Here is a 22,052-nt window from a genome sequence, read left to right as displayed (position 1 = left end):
GGGGAGGAATTGTTGTGTATGTACCTTTAAGGGAATAACTGGTCTCAGACTGCAGTACCGGCAGTGACCACCCCTGTATAAAAGGCCCTAGCAGGCTTCTGTAGTTTCAGTTTCCAGTTTGTCTCCATTCAGTAAAGACTTGTTATAGTCAACTCCTGCAGTCCGTGTCTCAATTATACACAGACATAATATAAATGTTTACCCAGACAAAGGGAAACAGTTTAATATTCATAAGGGGAACATCAAGGACCCATTAATGACATCAAGAAGACATTCAAAACAATACAAGGTCATTCCAGACCAGAGATGGCCATCACCGGCCATCCCGAAAGCAATTTAAATATAATAACTACCCCGCTGTGCTACAAGCCCGCCAAAAGTTAAACAAAGACTAACCTTGATTTGGTGGGAGATAAAGGCTTCCCTTGAGAAGTATATTTGGAGTCCCAGGGTAGCCATCGGTAGCGATCAGCCAGACACGCTTTTGAGCTTGTCCTTTAGAGAGCCATGGAGAAACGTCGAACCGGAGACCAAGAAGGTGATTCGAGTCTGCGTCCCGCCCCGGGGTAACCATCAGGAGATCATTGACAAACCCCGGGCCGTTGATGAGACAAAGGGCAGCAGCCCTACAGAAGAAATCTAGCTGAAAATGGTAACCAGCTGGAGACCCCTCTAACCGTGGTCAAACAGATGGTCTCCATCCCCGCCGACGTCCAGACCTGCCAGTGTCCAGCCTGTCCATGACCTTCACCTCGAGGAAGAAGAGAGAGTGTCACAGCCCGCAGCGCTGACCATGTGGAGACAGGACGCCTGAAAGGATCAAAACGCAGACCTGTTTCAAAACTCTATACTTTCCAACTGGATTGGTGAGCATCTTTCTGGCCCCTCACAATCTGATCTAGCTAGGCTTAGGGGTTGGGCATTTAAGGGGTAATTTTAACAATGAGTTGTTGTCCCTCGATGTTCCGTGTGTTTCCCCATTTCATGATGACTTTTGTAAAGTATAATATGCCTGTATCTATCTCAGTTAGTAATGTATTATGAATTTGTTTTTCCCTCCCATGTACCTTTTATTGACTTGCATTTGATTTGTTTTTCTCTATGCAATAAAATTTCATTTTGTTTCCATTAAACCTGGCCTATCGAGTATTCTCTACATTGTAGTTCCTGCATCCAAGCCAGTGTCTAGAACCTAAGGGGCGAGTGGGTCGAACCACTCAAGGTTTTACTGTGCAAGAGAGAGAGGCCTCTAGAGAGAGAAACCCCTGCGATCTAAAACCCCTTACACATTCAACGGCATTACCATCGCCGAATCCCCCACCATCAACAACCTGGGGGTCACCATTGACCAGAAACTTAACTGTGGCCACAAAAGATTAGGTCAGAGGCTGGGTATTCTGCGGCGAGTGTCTCACCTCCTGACTCCCCAAAACCTTTCCACCATCTACAAGGCACAAGTCAGGAGGGTGATGGAATACTCTCCACTTGCCTGGATGAGTGCAGCTCCAACTACACTCAAGCAGCGCAACACCATCCAGGAGAAAGCAGCCCGCTTGATTGGCACCCTATCCACCACCTTAAACATTCACTCCCTCCACCACCGGCGCACCGTGGCTGCAGAGTGTACCATCTAGAAGGTGCACTGCAGCAACTCGCCAAGGCTTCTTCGGCAGCACCTCCCAGACCAGCGAACTCTTCCACCTAGAAGGACAAGGGTAGCAGGCGCATGGGAACACCACCACCTCCAAGTTCCCCTCCAAGTCACACACCATCCTGACTTGGAAGTATATCGGCCGATCCTTCATCGTCGCTGGGTCAAAATCCTGGAACTCCCTCCCTAACAGCACCTTCACCACACAGACTGCAGCAGTTCAAGAAGGCGGCTCACCACCACCTTTTCAAGGGGCAACTAGGGATGGGCAATAAATGCTGGCCTTGTCAGCGACGCCCACATCCCATAAACGAATGAAAAAAACCAAATTATGAGAGATGCGAGATATATACGGTCCGGTTGTAAAACATGTTCATGTGTGTGTGTGTGTATTTGTGATTGTGTGGGAGTATATGTATGTGTGTTTATATGATTGTGTGTGTGTGACTGTTTATAGATGTGTGTGTGGCTGTGTTTTTGTGGGCATGTTCATCTGCATGTGTGTGTACTCGTGTCTGTGCATGTCGTTGTGTGTGTGCGTGTGTGTGTGGGTAGTATGTTAAATCATGATCCTTTTTGCATTGGCTGACAACCCTCAGCCTCCAATCAACATTACAAAAACAGATTATCTGGCCATTTTCCTTCTCCTTAGGCAGTCCCTCGGAACCGAGGATGACTTGCTTCCACACTAAAAATGAGTTCTCAGGTGACTGGTGAGTCCAATGCGGGACCTACAGTCTCTGTCACAGGTGGGGCAGACGGTGGTTGAAGGGGGCGGGTGGGTGGGGTGTTTGGGTTGACGTGCGCTCCTACCGCAGTTTGCGCTTGGCTTCCGCTTGCTCCCGGCCAAGAGGCTCGAGGTGTTCGGCTCTTTCCCGGATGCTTCTCCTCCACTTTGTGCTCTGGTCTTGGACAATGATTCCCAGGTGTCGGTGGGGATGTTGCACTTTTTCAAGGAGGCTTTGAGGGTGTCCTTGAAGCGTTTCCTCTTCCCACCTGGGGCTCTCTTGCCGTGTCGGAGCTCCGAGTACAGCGCTTGTTCTGGGAGTCTCGTATCGGGCATGCGGATGTTATCACAATGCTGTTTGTGGGAGTTTGCTGTGCGCAATTTGGCTGCGGCGTATCCCACATTACAACAGTGACTACACTCCAAAAGTACTTCATTTGCTGTAAAGCACGTTGGGACGTCCGGTGGTTGTGAAAGGCACTATCTAAATGCAGATCTTTCTTTTTATCTGAATTGTGACGAATGCTGTAGCAGGAATAGTATTTCAAAAACTTAATTATTTATTAATCCCATTCATTCATCTCATATTAATCACATCTATTAACCACATTTCACAAAATAACCGGATGCCAACAGTTCAGTGAAATGAACAAAGTTGAACGCAACTGTACATCTCGCCAATCATCGCAAAAGGAATTATGTTGGTTCCTTTAGGAAGCCAGTAATTATAATTGTTAACACAATGCAATGAATTAAGCGCAATGATATAAAACATGTTAAAACTCAATTTGATTAAAACGTCATGTTACGTGTTTTATCTTCTGTGTGACTCCACTGATACAGGAAACTTTTTATTATCCGGCACCGACGGGACCGACGTGATGCCGGTTCATCAAAAAATCCGGATAACCGAGAGCTATAGTAAAAGATACGGAGAGCTGAGAGCTCCGTATAAAGCAACAAACCCTGTTGCTTAGCAACAGGTGCAGAACAATGGCCACAAGTTCCAAGCATCTCTGTAGCTTAGCAACAGCTGCAGCCACACCCAATTGCACAGCAACAGATCGGGGAAGGCAAGTACAATATGAAGTAAAACTTACCTGAACCTACTCCTGAATTTTGCCGGTTAACCGAGATTTCCGGTTATTTAGGTGCCGGAAAATCGAAAGTTTCCTGTAGACGGGAGGGACTTCCATTCATGTAAAGACAATCAGGTCTCTAAGAATAGTCTCAAAGAGCATTGTACAAAATAACATCACTGTTGCTATATAGACAAAAAAATGATGGGCATTCCAAAAGGGAAATCGGAATCTTGCAATTCTCACTGAAATTCTTCTGGGCATCGGAGCTCATAGTTAACTAGTCCTAATTTATTATCCAACACCTACACCAAGGTAGAAGCGATAGGAGACCGGAATCCATTATAAGATCATAAGAACATAAGAAATAGGAGCAGGAGTCGGCCATTCGGCCCTTCGAGCCTGCTCCGCCATTCGATGAGATCAAGACTCATCTTCTGCCTCAACTCCACTCACCGGCCCAATCGCCATATCCCTTGATGCCTTTGCTAGTCAGAAATCTATCGACTTTGGTTTTTGAATATACCCAATGACTGAGCCTCCACAGCCCTCTGGGGTAGAGAATGCCAAAGATTCACCACCCTCTGTGTGAAGAAATGTCTTCTCATCTCAGTCCTGAATGGCCTACCCTTTATCCTGAGGCTGTGGCCCCTGGTTCTAGGCTCCCCAGCCAAGGGAAACATTCTCCCAGCACCCACCCTATCAAGCCCTGTAATAAATTTGTATGCTTCAATGAGATCCCCTCTCATTCTTCTGAATTCAAGAGAATACAGGCCTAATTTACTCAATCTCTTCTCATACGACAGTCCCGCCTTCCCAGAAATCAATCTCGTGAACCTTCATTGCACTCCCTCGATGGCAAGTTTTATTACAATGGGGAGTGCAACCGATTCGGAATGTTAAACGCCTAACTTAGCAAACAGTATGAATTAACGGGTCGTATGTTGCATCCTGGTGTCTTTATGTTCTCAAAACGGGGTCTCTGGGTTGAAGGCAGGGTTCGTTACATTGAGGTCGTCGGCAGCATCGCTCAAATTCGCCTGTCCTGCGAATAACAGTACAAAAGAGGTATGCAATGAGCCAGGTTGCATCATCAGGTTCAACATACCTAACTCTAGCATTTCAATGTCATTTGTGCTAACAAATCATTACACACGCGAAACATAGAAAAATAGAAACATAGAAGATAGGAGCAGGAGTAGGCCATTCGGCCCCTCGAGCCTGCTCCGCCATTCAATGAGATCATGGCTGATCATCCATATTCCGTACCCTGTCCCTGCTTTCTCCCCATATCCCTTGATCCCTTTAGCCTTAAGAAATATATCCAACTCCTTCTTGAATATATTCAATGAATTAGCCTCTACTGCCTTCTGTGGTAGAGAATTCCACAGGTTCAACACTCTCTGGGTGAAGAAATTCCTCCTCATTTCTGTCCTAAATGGCCTACCCCTTACCCTTAGACTGTGACCCCTGGTTCTGGATTCTCTGGCCATCGGGAACATCCTTCCTGCATCTAGTCTGTCCAGTCCTGTCAGAATTTTATAAGTTTCAGTGAGATCCCCTCTCATTCTTCTAAACTCCAGCGAGTACAAGCCCCATCGACCCAATCTCTCCTCATACGTCATTCCTGCCATCCCAGGTATCAGCCTGGTGAATCTTCGCTGAACTCCCTCCATGGCAAGAACATCTTTCTTCAGATAAGGCGACCAAAACTGCACACAATACTCAAGATGTGGTCTCACCAAGGCCCTGTACAACTGCAGCAAGACATCCTTGCTCCTGTACTCAAACCTTCTCGCTACGAAGGCCAACATACCATTTGCCTTCTTAACCGCCTGCTGCACCTTAACGTAGCACACACGCGCACCCAGCTTTGTGTCGTCTGCAAACTTGGAGATATTACATCTAGTTCCCTCGTCTAGATCATTAATATATATTGTGAATAGCTGGGGTCCAAGGACCGATCCCTGCTACATCTATTTGAACTACGAATTGAGTTGAAGCATTCATACAATGTGGAAACATAATTTCCCGCCGACTTGCTAATAAGCCCCATCGACAATTTGTGTCACTCTTTTGCAATGCAACTCCTAATATAGTAATAACAACAGAAAATGCTGGAAAAACTCAGCAGGCCAGGGCAACATCCGCGGAGAGTGAAAGAGAGTCAACGTTTCAGGTCGAAACCCTTCTTCAGAACTGAGAAAAAAGCAGGGAATGAAACAGATTCAAAGGCCAAAGTTTTGGGGGGCTGGGAATTGGGGGAGGGGCTGAAAGATCAATAGGGAAGGTCTGGGAGAGGTGAAGAGACATTAAGAGATATTCAAGGCGAGACGAGATGGTAATAGGACAGGTAAAGAGACGGAAGACGGCTCTAGATGAAGTGTGAAATGCGCTGGCAGAATGAGAGACAGTTGCCATGTGGGACAGAGAAAAAGGAAAAGGCACAAAACAAAGGTGTGGGTAAAAAATATGTAAAAATGTAATAGGGGCCGAGGTTATGAGCTGAAATTGTTGAGCTCGATGTTGAGTCCGGAAGGCTGTAAAGTGCCTAATCGGAAGATGAGGTGCTGTTCCTCGAGCTTACGCTGAGCTTCCGTGGAACAATGCAAGAGGCCGAGGATGGTGAGGTCTGAGTGAGAATGGAGCGGAGAATTAAAGTGACAGGCGACCGGAAGCTCGGGGTCACCCCTTACGGACTGAACGGAGGTGTTCCGCAGAGCGGTCACACAATTCTGTGTTTGGTCTCCTCTAATATAATAAGTTTAGTACATGTTTATAGTCAGTTACTGAAATGGGAGAAAGCATATGCGGTAACACAAAGAGGGAGAAATAAAGATGAACTCTAAATTTAGGAAAAGTGCAATTATACATTTATCGAGGCGGATTTTGGCCCTGGCTGGGCCCAGCCGGAAACGGGAGTTCGCGGATCGGCCGCTCATTACACGTCGCGCCTGATATTGAGTTACATTGAATCAAATGCAACTTTGAGCAGGGCGTGTAGCAGGAGGCCGGCCGTCCGAGAGGAATTTCTCCTCCGAGGAGACTTTTATGTGTCTCGCTATGTTATATATATAATGTGGATAAATGCGAGGTTATCTACTTTGGTAGCAAAAACAGGAAGGCGGATTATTATCTGAGTGTCAATAGATTGGGAGAAGGGGAAGCGCAACGAGACCTGGGCGTCCTTGTGCACCAGTCGCTGAAGGTAAGCATGCAGGTGCAGCAGGCGGTTCAGAAGGCAAATGGTATGTTGGCCTTCGTAGCGAGAGGGTTTGAGTACAGGAGCAAGGATGACTTGCTGCAGTTGTACAGGGCCTTGGTGAGACCACATCTTGAGTATTGTGTGCAGTTTTGGTCGCCTTATCTGAGGAAGGATGTGCTTGCCATGGAAGGAGTGCAGCGAAGATTCACCAGGCTGATACCTGGGATGGCAGGAATGACGTATGAGGAGAGATTGGGTCGATTGGGCTTGTACTCGCTGGAGTTTAGAAGAATGAGAGATGAATCTCATTGAAACTCATAAAATTCTAACAGGACTGGACAGACTAGATGCAGGAAGGATGTTCCAGATGGTGGTGAGTCCAGAACCAGGGGTCACAGTCTAAGGATAAGGGGTAAGCCATTTAGGACAGAAATGAGGAGGAATTTCTTCACCCAGAGAGTGGTGAACCTGTGGAATTCTCTACCACTGAAGGCAGTAGAGGCCAATTCATTAAATATATACAAGAAGGAGTTGGATATATTTCTTAAAGCTAAAGGGATCAAGGGGTATGGGGAGAAGGCAGGGACAGGGTACTGATTTTGGATGATCAGCCATGATCTCATTGAATGGCGGAGCAGGCTCGAGGGGTGGAATGGCCTACTCCTGCTCCTATCTTCTATGTTTCTATGTTCCTATGTAAAAGAGTGTCACAAATTGTCGATGGGGCTTATTAGCAAGTCGACGGGAAATGATGTTTCCACATTGTATGAATGCTTCAACTCAATTCGTCATTCAAATAGATGTGGCTGTCTAATCATAGCAAAGAAACATTTGGACCATTTAAGTTTAAGATCATTAAATAACGATAGGTTTTTGTTGTACCTCTTCTCTTCTTGTTCCTTATTGTGATTGCTGCAGCGACTGCGACAATGACCAACAACACCCCCACCGCGGTTGCAGCAACATATTCAATCCTCATTTCAGTCCAAAAGTTGTCTGTGAAATAACAAGCGGTTGCATTAGACAGGGATCTTTACTGTGTGCATTTCACCCACTAGTTCAATTTACACGTGGTTGGGTAACTTTTCGCAATGCTTGAACTTTTTTGTATTTATTCAAGGGATGTGGGCAGGACTGGCAAGCCCATCCCTAATTGCCCTCGAGAAGGTGCTGGTGAGACGCCTTCTTGAACCGCTGCTGTCAGTGTGGTTTGGTACATCTCATTGCCTTGCTCGGCCATTTGAGAGGGCAGGTACGAGTCAACCACATTGCTGTGGGTCCGGAGTCTGTTGGCCGGACCAGGCAAGGACAGAAGATTAGAGAACCAGTTGGTTTTTAGATGACAATCCGGTAGATTCATGGTCACTGATACTACATTTCTTCAATATTCCATTCATTAACTCAATTTAAATTCCTCAACAGCAGTGGTGGGATTTGAACTTGCGCCTTTACGGATCATTAAATTTTAAATAGAAACACAGAAGATAGGAGCAGGAGTAGGCCATTCGGCCCCTCGAGCCTGCTCCGCCATTCAATGAGATCATGGCTGATCATCCAAATTCAGTACCCGGTCCCTGCTTTCTCCCCATATCCCTTGATCCCTTTAGCCTTAAGAAATATATCCAACTCCTTCTTGAATATATTTAATAAATTGGCCTCTACTGCCTTCTGTGGTAGAGAGTTCCACAGGTTCTCCACTCTCTGGGTGAAGAAATTCCTCCTCATCTCTGTCCTAAATGGCTTACCCCTTATCCTTAGACTGTGACCCCTGGTTCTGGACTCCCCGACCATTGGGAACATCCTTCCTGCATCTAGTCTGTCTAGTCCTGTTAGAATTTTATAAGTTTCAATGAGATCCCCTCTCATTCTTTTAAACTCTAGCGAGTATAAGCCCAATCGACCCAATCTCTCTTCATACGTCATTCCTGCCATCCCAGGTATCAGCCTGGTGAATCTTCGCTGCACTCCCTCCGTGGCAAGAACATCCTTCCTCAGATAAGGTGACCAAAACTGCACACAATACTCAAGATGTGGTCTCACCAAGGCCCTGTACAACTGCAGCAAGACATCCTTGCTCCTGTACTCGAATCCTCTCGCTATGAAGGCCAACATACCATTTGTCTTCTTAACCGCCTGCTGCACCTGCATGCTTACCTTCAGCGACTGGTGCACAAGGACACCCAGTTCTCGTTGCACTTCCCCTTCTCCCAACCTATTGCCGTTCAGATAATAATCTGCCTTCCTGTTTTTGCCACCAAAGTGGATAACTTCACATTTATCCACGTTATACTGCATCTGCCATGCTTCTGCCCAATCACCCAACCTGTCCAGGTTTGCACGCCTGCTCAGCACATGCAGAAACCCGCAACTTGCAGAAATATGCAGAAACCAGCACGGTGGCATAGTGGTTAGCACTGTTGCCTCACAGCGCCAGGGACCCGGGTTCGAATCCGGCCTCGGGTGACTGTCTGTGTGGAGTTTGCACATTCTCCCCGTGTTTGTGTGGGTTTCCTCCGGGTGCTCCGGTTTCCTCCCACAGTCCAAAGGTGTGCGGGTTAGGATGATTGGCTATGACAAATTGACCCTTAGTGTTAGGGGGATTAAATACGTGGGGTTACGGGGATAGGGTGGGATATGTGTTGGTGTAGGGGTTACGGGGATCGGGTGGGATATGTGTCGGTGCAGGCTCGATGGGCCGAAATGGCCTCTATCTGCACTGTGGGGTTTCTGGTTTCTGGTTGTGGGGCCATTCTGAAGATTTCTGACAGCGTACACTATGCGTATGCTGAGAGCATCATCATTTCAGTAGTATATTGGTAATGTTACTGGACTATCCAATAATCCAGACTCCTGGACTAATGATCTGGAGACAGGAGTTCACAACCCCACCACGGCAGCTGGGGAAGTTAACTTCAGTTATTTGAAAAAGACTGGAACTACAAGTAAGTCTCAGAGATCGTGACCACGAAACTAGCAGACTGTGGTAAAAACCCATCAGGTTCACTAATGTCCTATAGGGAAGGAAATCTACCGCCCTTACCCAGTCCTGGCCTAGACGCACTTGAACGCGAGTACTCACCGGTTACAATGATTTCCGTCGAATCGCTTGGAGCGGAGTGAACCCACCGTCCGGAGACCTGCCTCGCGTACACACATGTGTAATTTCCTTCATTCCTTTCACCGGCCCTTGGAATGGAATGGGTGAGGCCTTCCCCCTTTCCCCGACTGTCCAGCTCGGCGATGGGCATGGAATCCTGAAACAACTGGAAACGACCAGCGGCATTCCCGCTCGCAGCAGCACAGCTGATTGTGACCGACTTGCCCGCCACGTAAACAGAGTGATTGGGCTTCAGAGAGACAGTCGGTCGAGGCGGAGCATCTGAAACGAGAAAGGATGAACACAGTCATCGTTCCTTAATTGCACAACTTAAGTCACGTGCAACAGTTGATCCCATATGGGCCGCCAATCACACAGTTCCGACAATGAATTTCTTCGAATTCACCGTTGGATAGATACATCATTTCACTGCTGTGGACTTCATTGCCCGAAGTGAACTCTGGCCAGCTGCAGGACTAACCATTAAGACACAAGGCTGTTGACGATATGGAATTTTAACCCAGGTTTGATTGGTTTCTGACTTTCTTTAAGATGTTTTGCAACTTCTACCATTTGCCATTGCCTTCCATTCATGATTCTAGAGTATCAAACTTAAATTATGTCACACACACACTCACACACACTCTCACACACACTCTCACACACACACTCTCACACACACTCTCACACACACTCTCACACACACACACACTCTCACACACACACACACTCTCACACACACTCTCACACACACACACTTACACACACACACACTCACACACACACACTCACACACACACTCTCACACACACACTCACACACACACTCACACACACACTCTCACACACACTCTCACACACACTCTCACACACACACACACACTCACACACTCACACACACATTCTCACACACACTCTCACACACACTCTCACACACACACACTCTCACACACTCTCTCACACACACACACTCACACACACACTCTCTCACACACACACTCTCACACACACACACACTCACACACACTCTCACACACACACTCTCACACACACACACTCTCTCACACACACACACACACACACCCTCACACACACACACTCACACACACACTCTCTCACACACACACACTCTCACACACACACACTCGCACACACACTCTCACAAACACACACTCACACACACACTCACACACACAAACACTCTCACACACACACACACACACACCCTCACACACACACACTCACACACACACTCTCTCTCACACACACACACACACACTCTCTCACACACACACACTCTCACACACACACACACTCACACACACTCTCACACACACACTCTCACACACACACACTCTCACACACACACACACACCCTCACACACACACACTCACACACACACTCTCTCACACACACACACACACACACTCTCTCACACACACACACTCTCACACACACACACTCGCACACACACTCTCACACACACACACTCACACACACACTCACACACACACACACTCTTCCACACACTCTCACACACACACACTGACACACACACTCTCGCACACTCTCTCACACACACACACTCACACACACACTCTCTCACACACACACACTCACACACACACTCTCTCACACACACACACTCGCACACACACTCACACACACAGAGACCCACACTCACACACAAAGTCACACTCACGCACACACTCACACATACTCACAAACTCTCACTCACACACACTCTCACACACCCACTCACTATCTCACACACACACTCTCATAAACACACACATTCACACACACATTCACACACACAGACTCACACACACACACACTCAAAGACACACACTATCTCACACACACACACACTCAAATACACACACTATCTCACACACACACACACTCAAAGACACACACTATCTCACACACGCACACACTCACAGACACACACTATCTCACACACGCACACACTCACAGACGCTCTCACATACACATTCACACACCCACTCATTCTCTCAGTAATATTAATATCTTCAACAATATTACCCTTGCAATCTATTATAATAACTCAGAGTGATACAAGAAAATCCTACATATAAACCAGCAGTGGCACGATCCTCTTCAGAAAGTGTAAATACTACAGAACTGCTATAAGTCTGACTCACGTGTGAGAATGAGTTCAAAGGCAGGACTGGGAGAAGAACGGATCCATTGACCTGACACCTGTATCCGGTTGGAACATGTGTAGCCCCCTTCATTGCCGCTGGTGATGTTTCTAATGAGATAGGTGAGGGATGGTTGGTTTCTGGTGCTGTCTAGGATGGAGATCGAGCCTTTAAACAACTGCAATTGGCCAGCTGAGGCACCAGGTGGGACTGTGCACTGAATGGTGACTGTTTCCCCTGTCACATATACCGGGTATTCAGGGCTCCTGGAGATCCTGGGCTGGGGCGGAGGACCTGAAATGATAAAATCAGGAAATATCAGCTCCACGCATCCTGTGTTTGAACATAAAAGAATGCAGTCTACAATTAAGTGAAAATGGGACTGGATTTGGTATCCTCCCCTTTGTTATCCATCTACTTGGTGCGAGCCTTGACGTAATAAAACTCACTACGCACTTGGTTTGAGCGTAAAGCAAGGCTTTAATCAAATTGTTTCAGAACATGGAGGTCTAGTTGTACTTCACTAGTTCCTTGTCTTACAAAATGTCCCTGGGAAGCTGGGGCCCACGCCCGAGTATTTATACTCCTTGGACGGCGCCACCAGCTGGCCGTCCAGCGTTATTTCATGAGTAGTTTCTTGATGATGAGATTTATAACATGACCTATTTCTTCAGTTTCAATGATGCTCCTAATATCTTTATTCATCCATGGTATCTCATTATTGACTACTTAGCTGCACTATCTGGTGGAATATATTCCTCCTGGGCTCTATTGATCAAGTTTGAAATTTATCCCACTGTTCTGCAATCTATTTGTTTGCCAATATTGCTTTCTAGTTGTTTTTCTCACGTTCCTTTCTCATCCACAGTTATTTTTATTATTTTCATGACTGGTGCTATATTAATCATCGTAATTATTATCCTTGCAATCGAATGAACTTTTTCAAAGACATGGCAGATATATATTTTGTTAATATATATTGTTAAATAACGGCAGAGAATGCCGAACGGAATCTTATGCCTTTGTCTTCTCTATTTGAAAGCTCAACACATGATGAACAACTGCCTGCTTTTATATCTCAGTGTGTGAACAGACCCGCCACATGATAGTGAGACATAAATGCAGTGGGTCCGGCGATCTCGGATGAGGACGGGAAGAGTTATGGGATAGCTGCAGGTAAAAGCATTGTGAGATAAGGTCATCTGACCCATTATAACTAATAGAGGAACTTAACCCACTGGTCAGATTTCTGTATGGTTCAGAGGAAGAGAGTGTTTGAAGACTGGCGGGGGAGAAATTCGGTATCGCCCCGTTTGGGGGCGCCATTATCGGCCATGCGCAAAGTTTAGCGCCTGGCGCTAATTATCGCCTCCGACGGCAAACTTGGCTTCTATCGCCCCTGGAGGTGATTGGAGCGCCAAATCAGGCGCTACACACCTCTCTTAAGGTGCTGAGGCCGAGGAGCGAGGCGCTACCTCAGAGCGCGGGCGAAGCTCATGTGATGTCATTCAGCAATGGAACACAGACACACTGGCACCGGCCAGTTCTTAAAGGGGAGTTCTGACAAATGGTCATCGACCTGAAATGGTAAATCTGTTTCTCTCTTCACAGATGCTGCTTGACCTTCTGAGTTTCTCCTGCATTTTCTGTTTTTATCTTAAAAGGGAGGGTCGATCTTGCTATGCATCCACACCCTACTCATTGCAGCCTTGAACCTCGGCCTGGAGAGACCCGTACATCAAATCTGCTGGAAAGAACAATGGAGGGGTCCAGGGAAAGAGCTCAGAGTGCAGCCCCCACAGTCTCTTCTAAATCGATACAAGGAAGGTCAAATCAAAATAAACCTGCAAAGTGCTGCTCAGTACCCGAAACTCCTTCACACAGCGTTGAATCTCTCCAGAAATCTCTCTCTCTCTCAGAATGCATGGTGCAAAAATGTCACTGACAAAAAAAGGCAGGAAGCGGTCGCCTTTAAATAGTGCTCCCCCAATCCCTTTCTGACAGCATAATGCTCCCCTCAACCTATCGTTGCTAGCGGCAGGCGGTAAGGCAGGGGGGCGCCACTCAATTTCCGGTGTGGGGCGCTAACGCGGTGTTGCGCACTCGACTGACGTCACGATCTGCCGGCGCAGGAGATAGTGGCAGTAGTGTTTAGCGCCGCCGCAAAATGTCCAGTTAATTTCGCGAGCGGCGCAAACATCGCCGCGCCCGGGTGCTAGTTGTTTTGCTCCCCATTAGAGCCCTCTTAAGGCGCTAATGGGAGGCGCAAACAACTGAATTTTTCCCCCCAGGACCTCAAACCCAGCACTAAGCTCACGGCCTCCAGAGCAGTAGTGATACCCGACCTCATTGGAATTCAGAAGAATGAGAGGTGATCTTATCGAAACATATAAGATTGTGAGGGGGCTTGATCGGGTGGATGCGGGGAGGATGTTTCCACTGATGGGTGAGACTAGAACTAGGGGGCATAATCTTAGAATAAGGGGCTGCCCTTTCAAAACTGAGATGAGGAGAAACTTCTTCACTCAGAGGGTAGTAAATCTATGGAATTTGCTACCCCAGAGAGCTGTGGAAGCTGCGACATTAAATACATTTAAAACGGAGATAGATAGTTTCCTAGCTGATAAGGGAATTAAGGGTTATGGGGAGCGGGCAGGGAAGTGGACGTGAGTCCAGGTTCGGATCAGCCATGATCCTGTTGAATGGCAGAGCAAGCCCGAGGGGCCGTATGGCCAACTCCTGCTCCTACTTCTTATGTTCTTATGTTCTTATGTACCTCCTGTATGCATCAGAGAAATGGACCATGTACATCAGGCACCTCAAAGCACAGGAGAGGTACCACCGACGCGGCCTCCGCAAGATCCTGCAAATCCATTCGCAGGATAGGCGCACCAACGTCAGTGTTCTCGCTCAGGCCAACATCCCCAGCATCGAAGCTTTGACCACACTCAATCAGCTCCGATGGACGGGCCAAATCGTCCACATGCCCGATACGAGACTCCCAAAACTAGCGCTCTACTCGGAGCTCCGGCACGGCAAGAGAGCCCCAGGTGGGCAGTGGAAACACTTCAAGGACACCCTCAAAGCCTCCTTGAAAAAGTGTAACATCCCCACCACCGACACCTGGGACTCCCTGGCCCAAGACCATTGCACAAAGTGGTAGAGAAGCATCCGGGAAGGCGCTGAACACCTCGAGTCTCTTCGCCGGGAGCAAGCGGAAGCCAAGCGCAGGCAGCGCAAGGAGCGCACGTCAACCCAAGCACCCCATCCACCCGCCCCTTCAACCACCGTCTGCCCCACCTGTGACAGAGACTGTAGGTCCCACATTGGACTCATCAGTCACCTGAGAACTCATTTTTAATGTGGAAGCAAGTCATCCTCGGTTCCGAGTCATGTTTGACAAATTTGCTGGAGTTCTTTGAGGAAGTAACATATAGGGTGGATAAAGGGGAACCAGTGGATGTAGTGTATTTAGACTTCCAAAAGGCATTTGACAAGGTGCCACACAAAAGATTATTGCTCAAGATAAAAAATCACGGGATTGGGGGTAATATTCTGGCATGGATAGAGGATTGGCTATCTAACAGAAGGCAGAGAGTTGGGATAAATGGTTCATTCTCGGACTGGCAATCAGTAACTAGTGGTGTTCCACAGGGGTCAGTGCTGGGTCCCCAACTCTTTACAATCTATATTAACGATTTGGAGGAGGGGACCGAGTGTAACATATCAAAGTTTGCAGATGATACTAAGATGGGAGGGAAAGTAGTGAGTGAGGAGGGCATAAAAAACCTGCAAGGGGACATAGACAGGCTAAGTAAGTGGACAGAGATTTGGCAGATGGAATACAATACTGGAAAGTTTAAGGTTATGCACTTTGGCAGGAAAAATCGTAGAGCAAGTTATTATCTTAATGGCAAGAAACTTGAAAGTACTGAAGTGCAAAGGGATCTGGGGGTCCTGGTGCACGAAACTCAAAAGGTTAGTATGCAGGTGCAGCAAGTGATTAAGGCCAATGGAATGTTGGCTTTCATTGCTAGGGGGATAGAATATAAAAATAGGGAGGTATTGCTTCAGTTGTACAAGGTATTGGTGAGACTGCACCTGGAATACTGCGTACAGTTTTGCTGTCCATACTTAAGAAAGGACATACTTGCTCCCGAGTCAGTACAAAGAAGGTTCACTCGGTTAATCCCGGGGATGAGGGGGTGAACATATGAGGAGAGGTTGAGTAGATTGGGACTCTACTCATTGGAGTTCAGAAGAATGAGAGGCGATCTTATTGAAACATAAAAGATTGTGAAGGGGTTGGATCGGGTGGATGTGGGGAGGATGTTCCCGATGATGGGTGAAACTAGAACTAGGGGGCATAGTCTTAGAATAAGGGGCTGCTCTTTCAAAACTGAGATGAGGAGGAACTACTTCATTCAGAGGGTGGTAGGTCCATGGAATATGCTGCCCCAAAAAGCTGTAGAAGCTACATCATTACATAAATTTAAAACAGAAATAGACAGTTTCCTAGAAGTAAAGGGAATTAAGGGTTACGGGGAGCGGGCAGGAATTTGGACATGAGTCTAGGTTCGGATCGGACATGGCCCTGTGGGAAGCGGAGCGGGCCCAGGGGCCATGTAGCCTGATCCTGCTCCTATTTTGTGTGTCTAATTCTGTTAGATTCAGGAGATGGTTCTGTGATAGTAGATTGGCGGTTAGGATCAGATCAGCCATGATCTTATTGAATGGCGGAGCAGGCTCGAGGGGGCGATTGGCCTACTCCTGCTCCTATTTCTTATGTTCTTATGTTCTTAACTGCCTATGAGGGAGATGTGCTTCAGAGAGATAGCTGCATCCTTTAAAAGGACTTTTCAATTCGCGATTTGTAGTCAAGCCAGCTATAAAACAGCGAATTGTAACGGGAGTTTAGATTGCACTTTTTATCTGCCTTAATGTCCTTACTGCCATTGAATGGGTGGATCTATCACGAGGCAGCTGTCAAAAAGAACTGAATGGTATCAATAATTCACAGTGTACACAAACCACTGCATCGGTAATATAGTCTTACTTCAGAGAAATAGACAGATAGATCTAGGGGGAAAGGGTTTATAAAAGTGTGAATATTACAGGACTGCAGTGAGGCTCACTCACCTGTGAGAATGAGCTCAAAGGCAGGACTGGGAGAAGAACGGATCCATCGACCTGACACCTGTATCTGGTAGGAACACGTGTAGCCCCCTTCATTGTCGCTGGTGAGGTTTCTAATGAGATAGGTGAGGGATGGTTGGTTTCTGCTGCTGTCTAGGACGGAGATCGAGCCTTTGAACAACTGCAATTGGCCAGCTGAGGCACCAGGTGGGACTGTGCACTTAATGGTGACTGTTTCCCCTGTCACATAAACCGGGTATTCAGGGCTTCTGGAGATCCTGGGCTGGGGCGGAGGATCTAAAACGACATCAGAAATATTAATTGCAACAATCACCATCTGAAGGCCTAGGAATTAATTCAATGCCAATGTGCAACAGGGGAATGTCTGGATTCGAAATCAGCCGCTGAATTATATTCTCATGGAATCACACACGCTCACTCACACACACTCTCTCTCACACACACTCTCACACACACTCTCTCACACACACTCTCTCACACACACACTCTCACACACACACTCTCACACACACACTCTGAAACACACACTCTCACACACACACTCTCACACACACACTCTCTCACACACACTGACACACACACACTCTCACACACACACTCTCACACACACACTCTCACACACACACTCTCACACACACACTCTGAAACACACACTCTCACACACACACTCTCACACACACTCTCTCACACACACTCTGAAACACACACTCTCACACACACACTCTCACACACACTCTCTCACACACACTCTCACACACTCTCACACACACTGACACACACTCTCACACACACACTCTCACACACACACTCTCACACACACTCTCACACACACACTCTCTCACACACACTCTCTCACACACACACACACACTCTCACACACACACACTCTCACACACACTCTCACACACACACACTCTCACACACACTCTCACACACTCTCACACACACTGACACACACACTCTCACACACACACTCTCACACACACACTCTCACACACACACACTGTGATGAAATATTCCATTCATCACTGCCTGTGACTGTGGTTGGTTTCAGGTTCCCCCTTACCATTGTATTGCCTGTGACTGTGGTTGGTTTCAGGTTTCTCCTCACCATTGTATTGTGTATTGGAATGTATGGAATGTGTTGTGTGTAGGGCTCCGCCCATACCTGGCCTCTATGTAAGCCAGCTCAGTCTGGCCTCACAGCCAGTACCGCAGACCTCCAGGGAAGATACCTCTCTCCACTGCGTGTCATCTTCTAAGTTAATAAAAGCCTTGTTTTGTTTCGCTGACATCGAGTCTCGGGATTATTGAGGCACATCAATTTTATTAACTTATTTTTCAACACAATGGATCAACTCCTGAAACCCGAACGTTTGGATTTGGATCAGCATGCTCCGGACGCATCAGCACGCTTCGGACACTGGTTTATGTGTATGGAATTCTTCCTGGACAATTCCGCAGCCGTCAAAGACACTACGGACGCTGCGAGTATGAAACTCGGAATTCTGCGGAATTGGGTAAGCCACCGGGTTTACCCCCTCATCCAAGACGCCGACACGTACCTGGCCGCCTGCGACATCTTAAAGGTGCATTACCAGCAGCCTATGAATGAGGTGTATGCTAGGCATCTGCTCGCCACTCGCGCACAGCGACCTGGGGAATCGGTGGAGGAGTTCCTAGGCACCCTGAAAATGCTTGGCAAAGACTGCAAGTGCCGAGATGTAAAAGCCACAGTATACACCGACGAGCTTGTTCGCGATGCCTTCATCACAGGCCTCAGCTCCACTTACATCCGGCAAAGACTGCTGGAAAAAACGGGATTGGACCTGAAACAGGCTGCGGACACCGCGCGATCCCTGGATGTGGCCCAGAGAAACTCGGACGCCTACTCTTCAGCCCGCGCCGTCCACGCCGCCACGTGTGCAACAAGGGCGCCGTCATCTTGGAAGGCATCTTCCCCGCCTGGCAGCCCGACACCGTCGGGGCCCCGCTCTGCCCCCAGGAGCCCTACGACAGCCGCGACGCGTCGGGGACCCAACTGCTACTTCTGCGGGCAGCCAAAGCACACCAAAAACCTGTGCCCGGCGAAAGGCACCACCTGCTTTAAGTGTAGTGAGAAGGGGCACTTTGGGAAGCTGTGCAGAGGGAACCCCGCTGGAAAACCAAAACCCGCCACCGCCGCATGAGCGCCGTGGGAGCGGCCATCTTGGACGCCATCTTGCCCGACCTCATGGGGTCCGCCATCTTGTGAGCAGACAGCGCGGACGCCATCTTGTCTCGATCAGGGCCCTACAGTGGCATCGGTCACAGTGGACCAGACGAGGCCCCACCCGCTATCCAAATCAATGGTGGACATCGAGGTAAACGGGTGCGGGGTTAAATGTTTAATTGACAGTGGAAGCACGGAGAGTTTTATCCACCCGGAACTGGCACGACAACTCTCCCTAAAGGTGCTCCCTACTCGGGGTACCATCTCTATGGCTGATAAAACCCAGACATCGACCATTCTGGGTTACCGCATGGTACAATTGTCCGTTAACGGGACTGTATACGATAATTTTAAATTATTAATCATGAAGAATCTATGCGCGAGCGTGATCTTGGGCCTGGATTTCCAGTGCAACCACCAAAGCATCACGCTCAAGTACGGTGGGTCCCAGCCGCCCCTCACAGTGTGCGGCCTGGCTAACCTGAAGGTAAAGCCGCCTTCGCTATTCGCGAACCTTACCCCTAACTGCCGGCCAATAGCAACCAAAAGCAGGAGGTACAGCTGGGAGGACAGGCGGTTTATCGCAACCGAGGTAGACAGGCTCCTGAAAGAGCACATTATTGAATGCAGCAATAGCCCGTGGCGCGCCCAAGTGGTGGTGGTAAGGGGTAGCGAGAAGAAACGGATGGTGATCGACTATAGCCAAACGATCAACAGGTACACCCAACTAGACGCCTACCCGCTACCCCGCATATCAGAAATGGTGAACCAAATCGCCCAATACCGGGTGTTCTCCACCATCGACCTCAAGTCAGCATGCCACCAGCTCCCTATCAGACCAGAGGACCGCCCGTACACCGCCTTCGAGGCGAACGGACGCCTCTACCAATTCCTCAGAGTCCCCTTTGGGGTGACGAATGGGGTCTCGGTCTTCCAGAGGGAGATGGATCGCATGGTCGATGACCACCACTTGCAGGCAACCTTCCCCTACCTCGACAACGTCACCATCTGCGGTCACAACCAGCAGGATCACGACTCGAACCTCGAGAGGTTCCTGAAAACCGCACAAAAACTCAACCTCACCTACAACGAGGACAAGTGCGTTTTCAACACCACGCGCCTCTGCATACTAGGCAGCATGGTGGAGAATGGGGAAATCGGACCAGACCCCGACCGATTGCGCCCCCTACGGGAGCTGCCCCTGCCCAACGCTCCCAAAGCCCTGAAAAGGTGCCTGGGGTTATTTTCTTATTATTCCCAATGGGTCCCCAACTACTCCGACAAAGCCCGCCCCCTCTTGAAAGCATCCTCTTTTCCGCTCTCTGCTGAGGCCCACGCCGCCTTCAAAAGCATTAAGCAGGATATTGAGCGGGCCACGCTACAGGCAGTGGACGAGAACACTCCATTTCAAGTGGAAAGTGATGCGTCTGACTTTGCCTTGGCGGCCACCCTCAACCAGGCGGGGTGGCCCGTAGATTTCTTCTCGAGGACCCTCCAAGGGCCCGAGATCAGACACTCCTCCGTGGAAAAGGAGGCCCAAGCCATCGTGGAGGCAGTGCGCCACTGGCGCCACTGGCGCCACTACCTAGCCGGCAAACGCTTCACCCTACTTACCGACCAGCGGTCGGTAGCGTTTATGTTCAATAATAAACAGAGGGGGAAGATCAAAAATGATAAGATTCTTAGGTGGCGGATCGAGCTCTCCACCTTCGAGTATGACATCATTTACCGGCCAGGGGCCCTTAACGAATCCCCAGATGCCCTCTCACGAGGGATGTGTGCCAGCGCCACCGGGGATCGGCTACAGACCCTCCACAACGACCTCTGCCACCCAGGGATCACGCGGCTGTTCCACTTCATAAAGTCCCGCAACTTACCCTACTCGATTGAGGAAGTTCGGTCTCTGACCAGGAACTGCCGCACTTGCGCTGAGTGCAAGCCTCGGTTCTACCACCCTGATAGAGCCCACTTAATCAAAGCTACACGGCCCTTTGAGCAGCTCAGCTTAGATTTCAAGGGCCCCCTCCCGTCCGTCGACCGCAATGTTTACTTCCTGAACATTGTGGACGAATACTCCCTGTTCCCATTCGCCTTCCCCTGCCCAGACATGACCAGCGCCACGGTCATTAAATGCCTCAACAGCCTGTTCTGCCTGTTCGGTATGCCGAGCTACATCCACACGGATAGGGGGGCGTCCTTCATGAGTGAAGATCTACGCCAGTACATGTTGTCCAGGGGTATCGCCACGAGCCGTACCACCAGCTACAACCCCCGGGGTAACGGTCAAGTGGAGCGAGAGAACGGGACAGTATGGAAAGCAGTCACTCTAGCTCTAAGGACCAAGGGCCTCCCTATCTCCCGCTGGCAGGAAGTCCTCTCAGATGTGCTCCATTCGATACGGTCGCTATTGTGTACTGCCACTAATGCCACGCCTCATGAACGAATGTTTAGCTTCCCCCGGAAATCCACCTCAGGCGTATCCATGCCATCATGGCTTTCCACCCCGGGTCCGGTATTCGTGCGAAGGCATGTGAGGGGCCATAAGACGGACCCTCTCGTGGAGCCAGTGCACCTACTCCACGCCAACCCCCAATACGCGTATGTCCGGCACGCCGACGGAAGGGAGGACACCGTGTCAATAAAAGACGTCGCCCCAGCCGGTAACGACAACAACCACGGCAATAGCAGCAACAACGGCCACAGCAACTCTTAACCACCCACTACTCTTTCATCACCCCCGGAAGAACATCGACCAA

The 22,052-nt window shown here is 48.7% G+C and overlaps 1 protein-coding gene across 1 annotated transcript in view; it reads right to left on the bottom strand.

Moving 5' to 3' along the window:
* Positions 1-2,915: 2,915 nt before the first annotated feature.
* The window catches only part of LOC147084916 (immunoglobulin superfamily member 1-like), a 46,842-nt gene continuing 27,705 nt past the window's right edge, over positions 2,916-22,052 (bottom strand). The window contains exons 5-9 of the mRNA XM_085979623.1: positions 17,067-17,360; positions 11,928-12,221; positions 9,742-10,041; positions 7,545-7,658; positions 2,916-4,502 (exon numbers count right to left, since the gene is read on the bottom strand). Of these exons, the coding sequence (XP_085835749.1) occupies positions 4,426-4,502; positions 7,545-7,658; positions 9,742-10,041; positions 11,928-12,221; positions 17,067-17,360 (1,079 nt within the window). The 3' untranslated portion in view covers positions 2,916-4,425. The remainder of the gene's footprint in view (positions 4,503-7,544; positions 7,659-9,741; positions 10,042-11,927; positions 12,222-17,066; positions 17,361-22,052) is intronic.

This window comes from Somniosus microcephalus, unplaced genomic scaffold (assembly GCF_052327205.1).
Source record: "Somniosus microcephalus isolate GS21.2 unplaced genomic scaffold, FLI_Smic_1.0 unresolved_chr9, whole genome shotgun sequence".
NCBI lineage: Eukaryota > Metazoa > Chordata > Chondrichthyes > Squaliformes > Somniosidae > Somniosus > Somniosus microcephalus.
The sequence above is the reverse complement of the archived record's forward strand: the minus strand, read 5'-3'. Positions and strand labels throughout refer to the sequence as shown.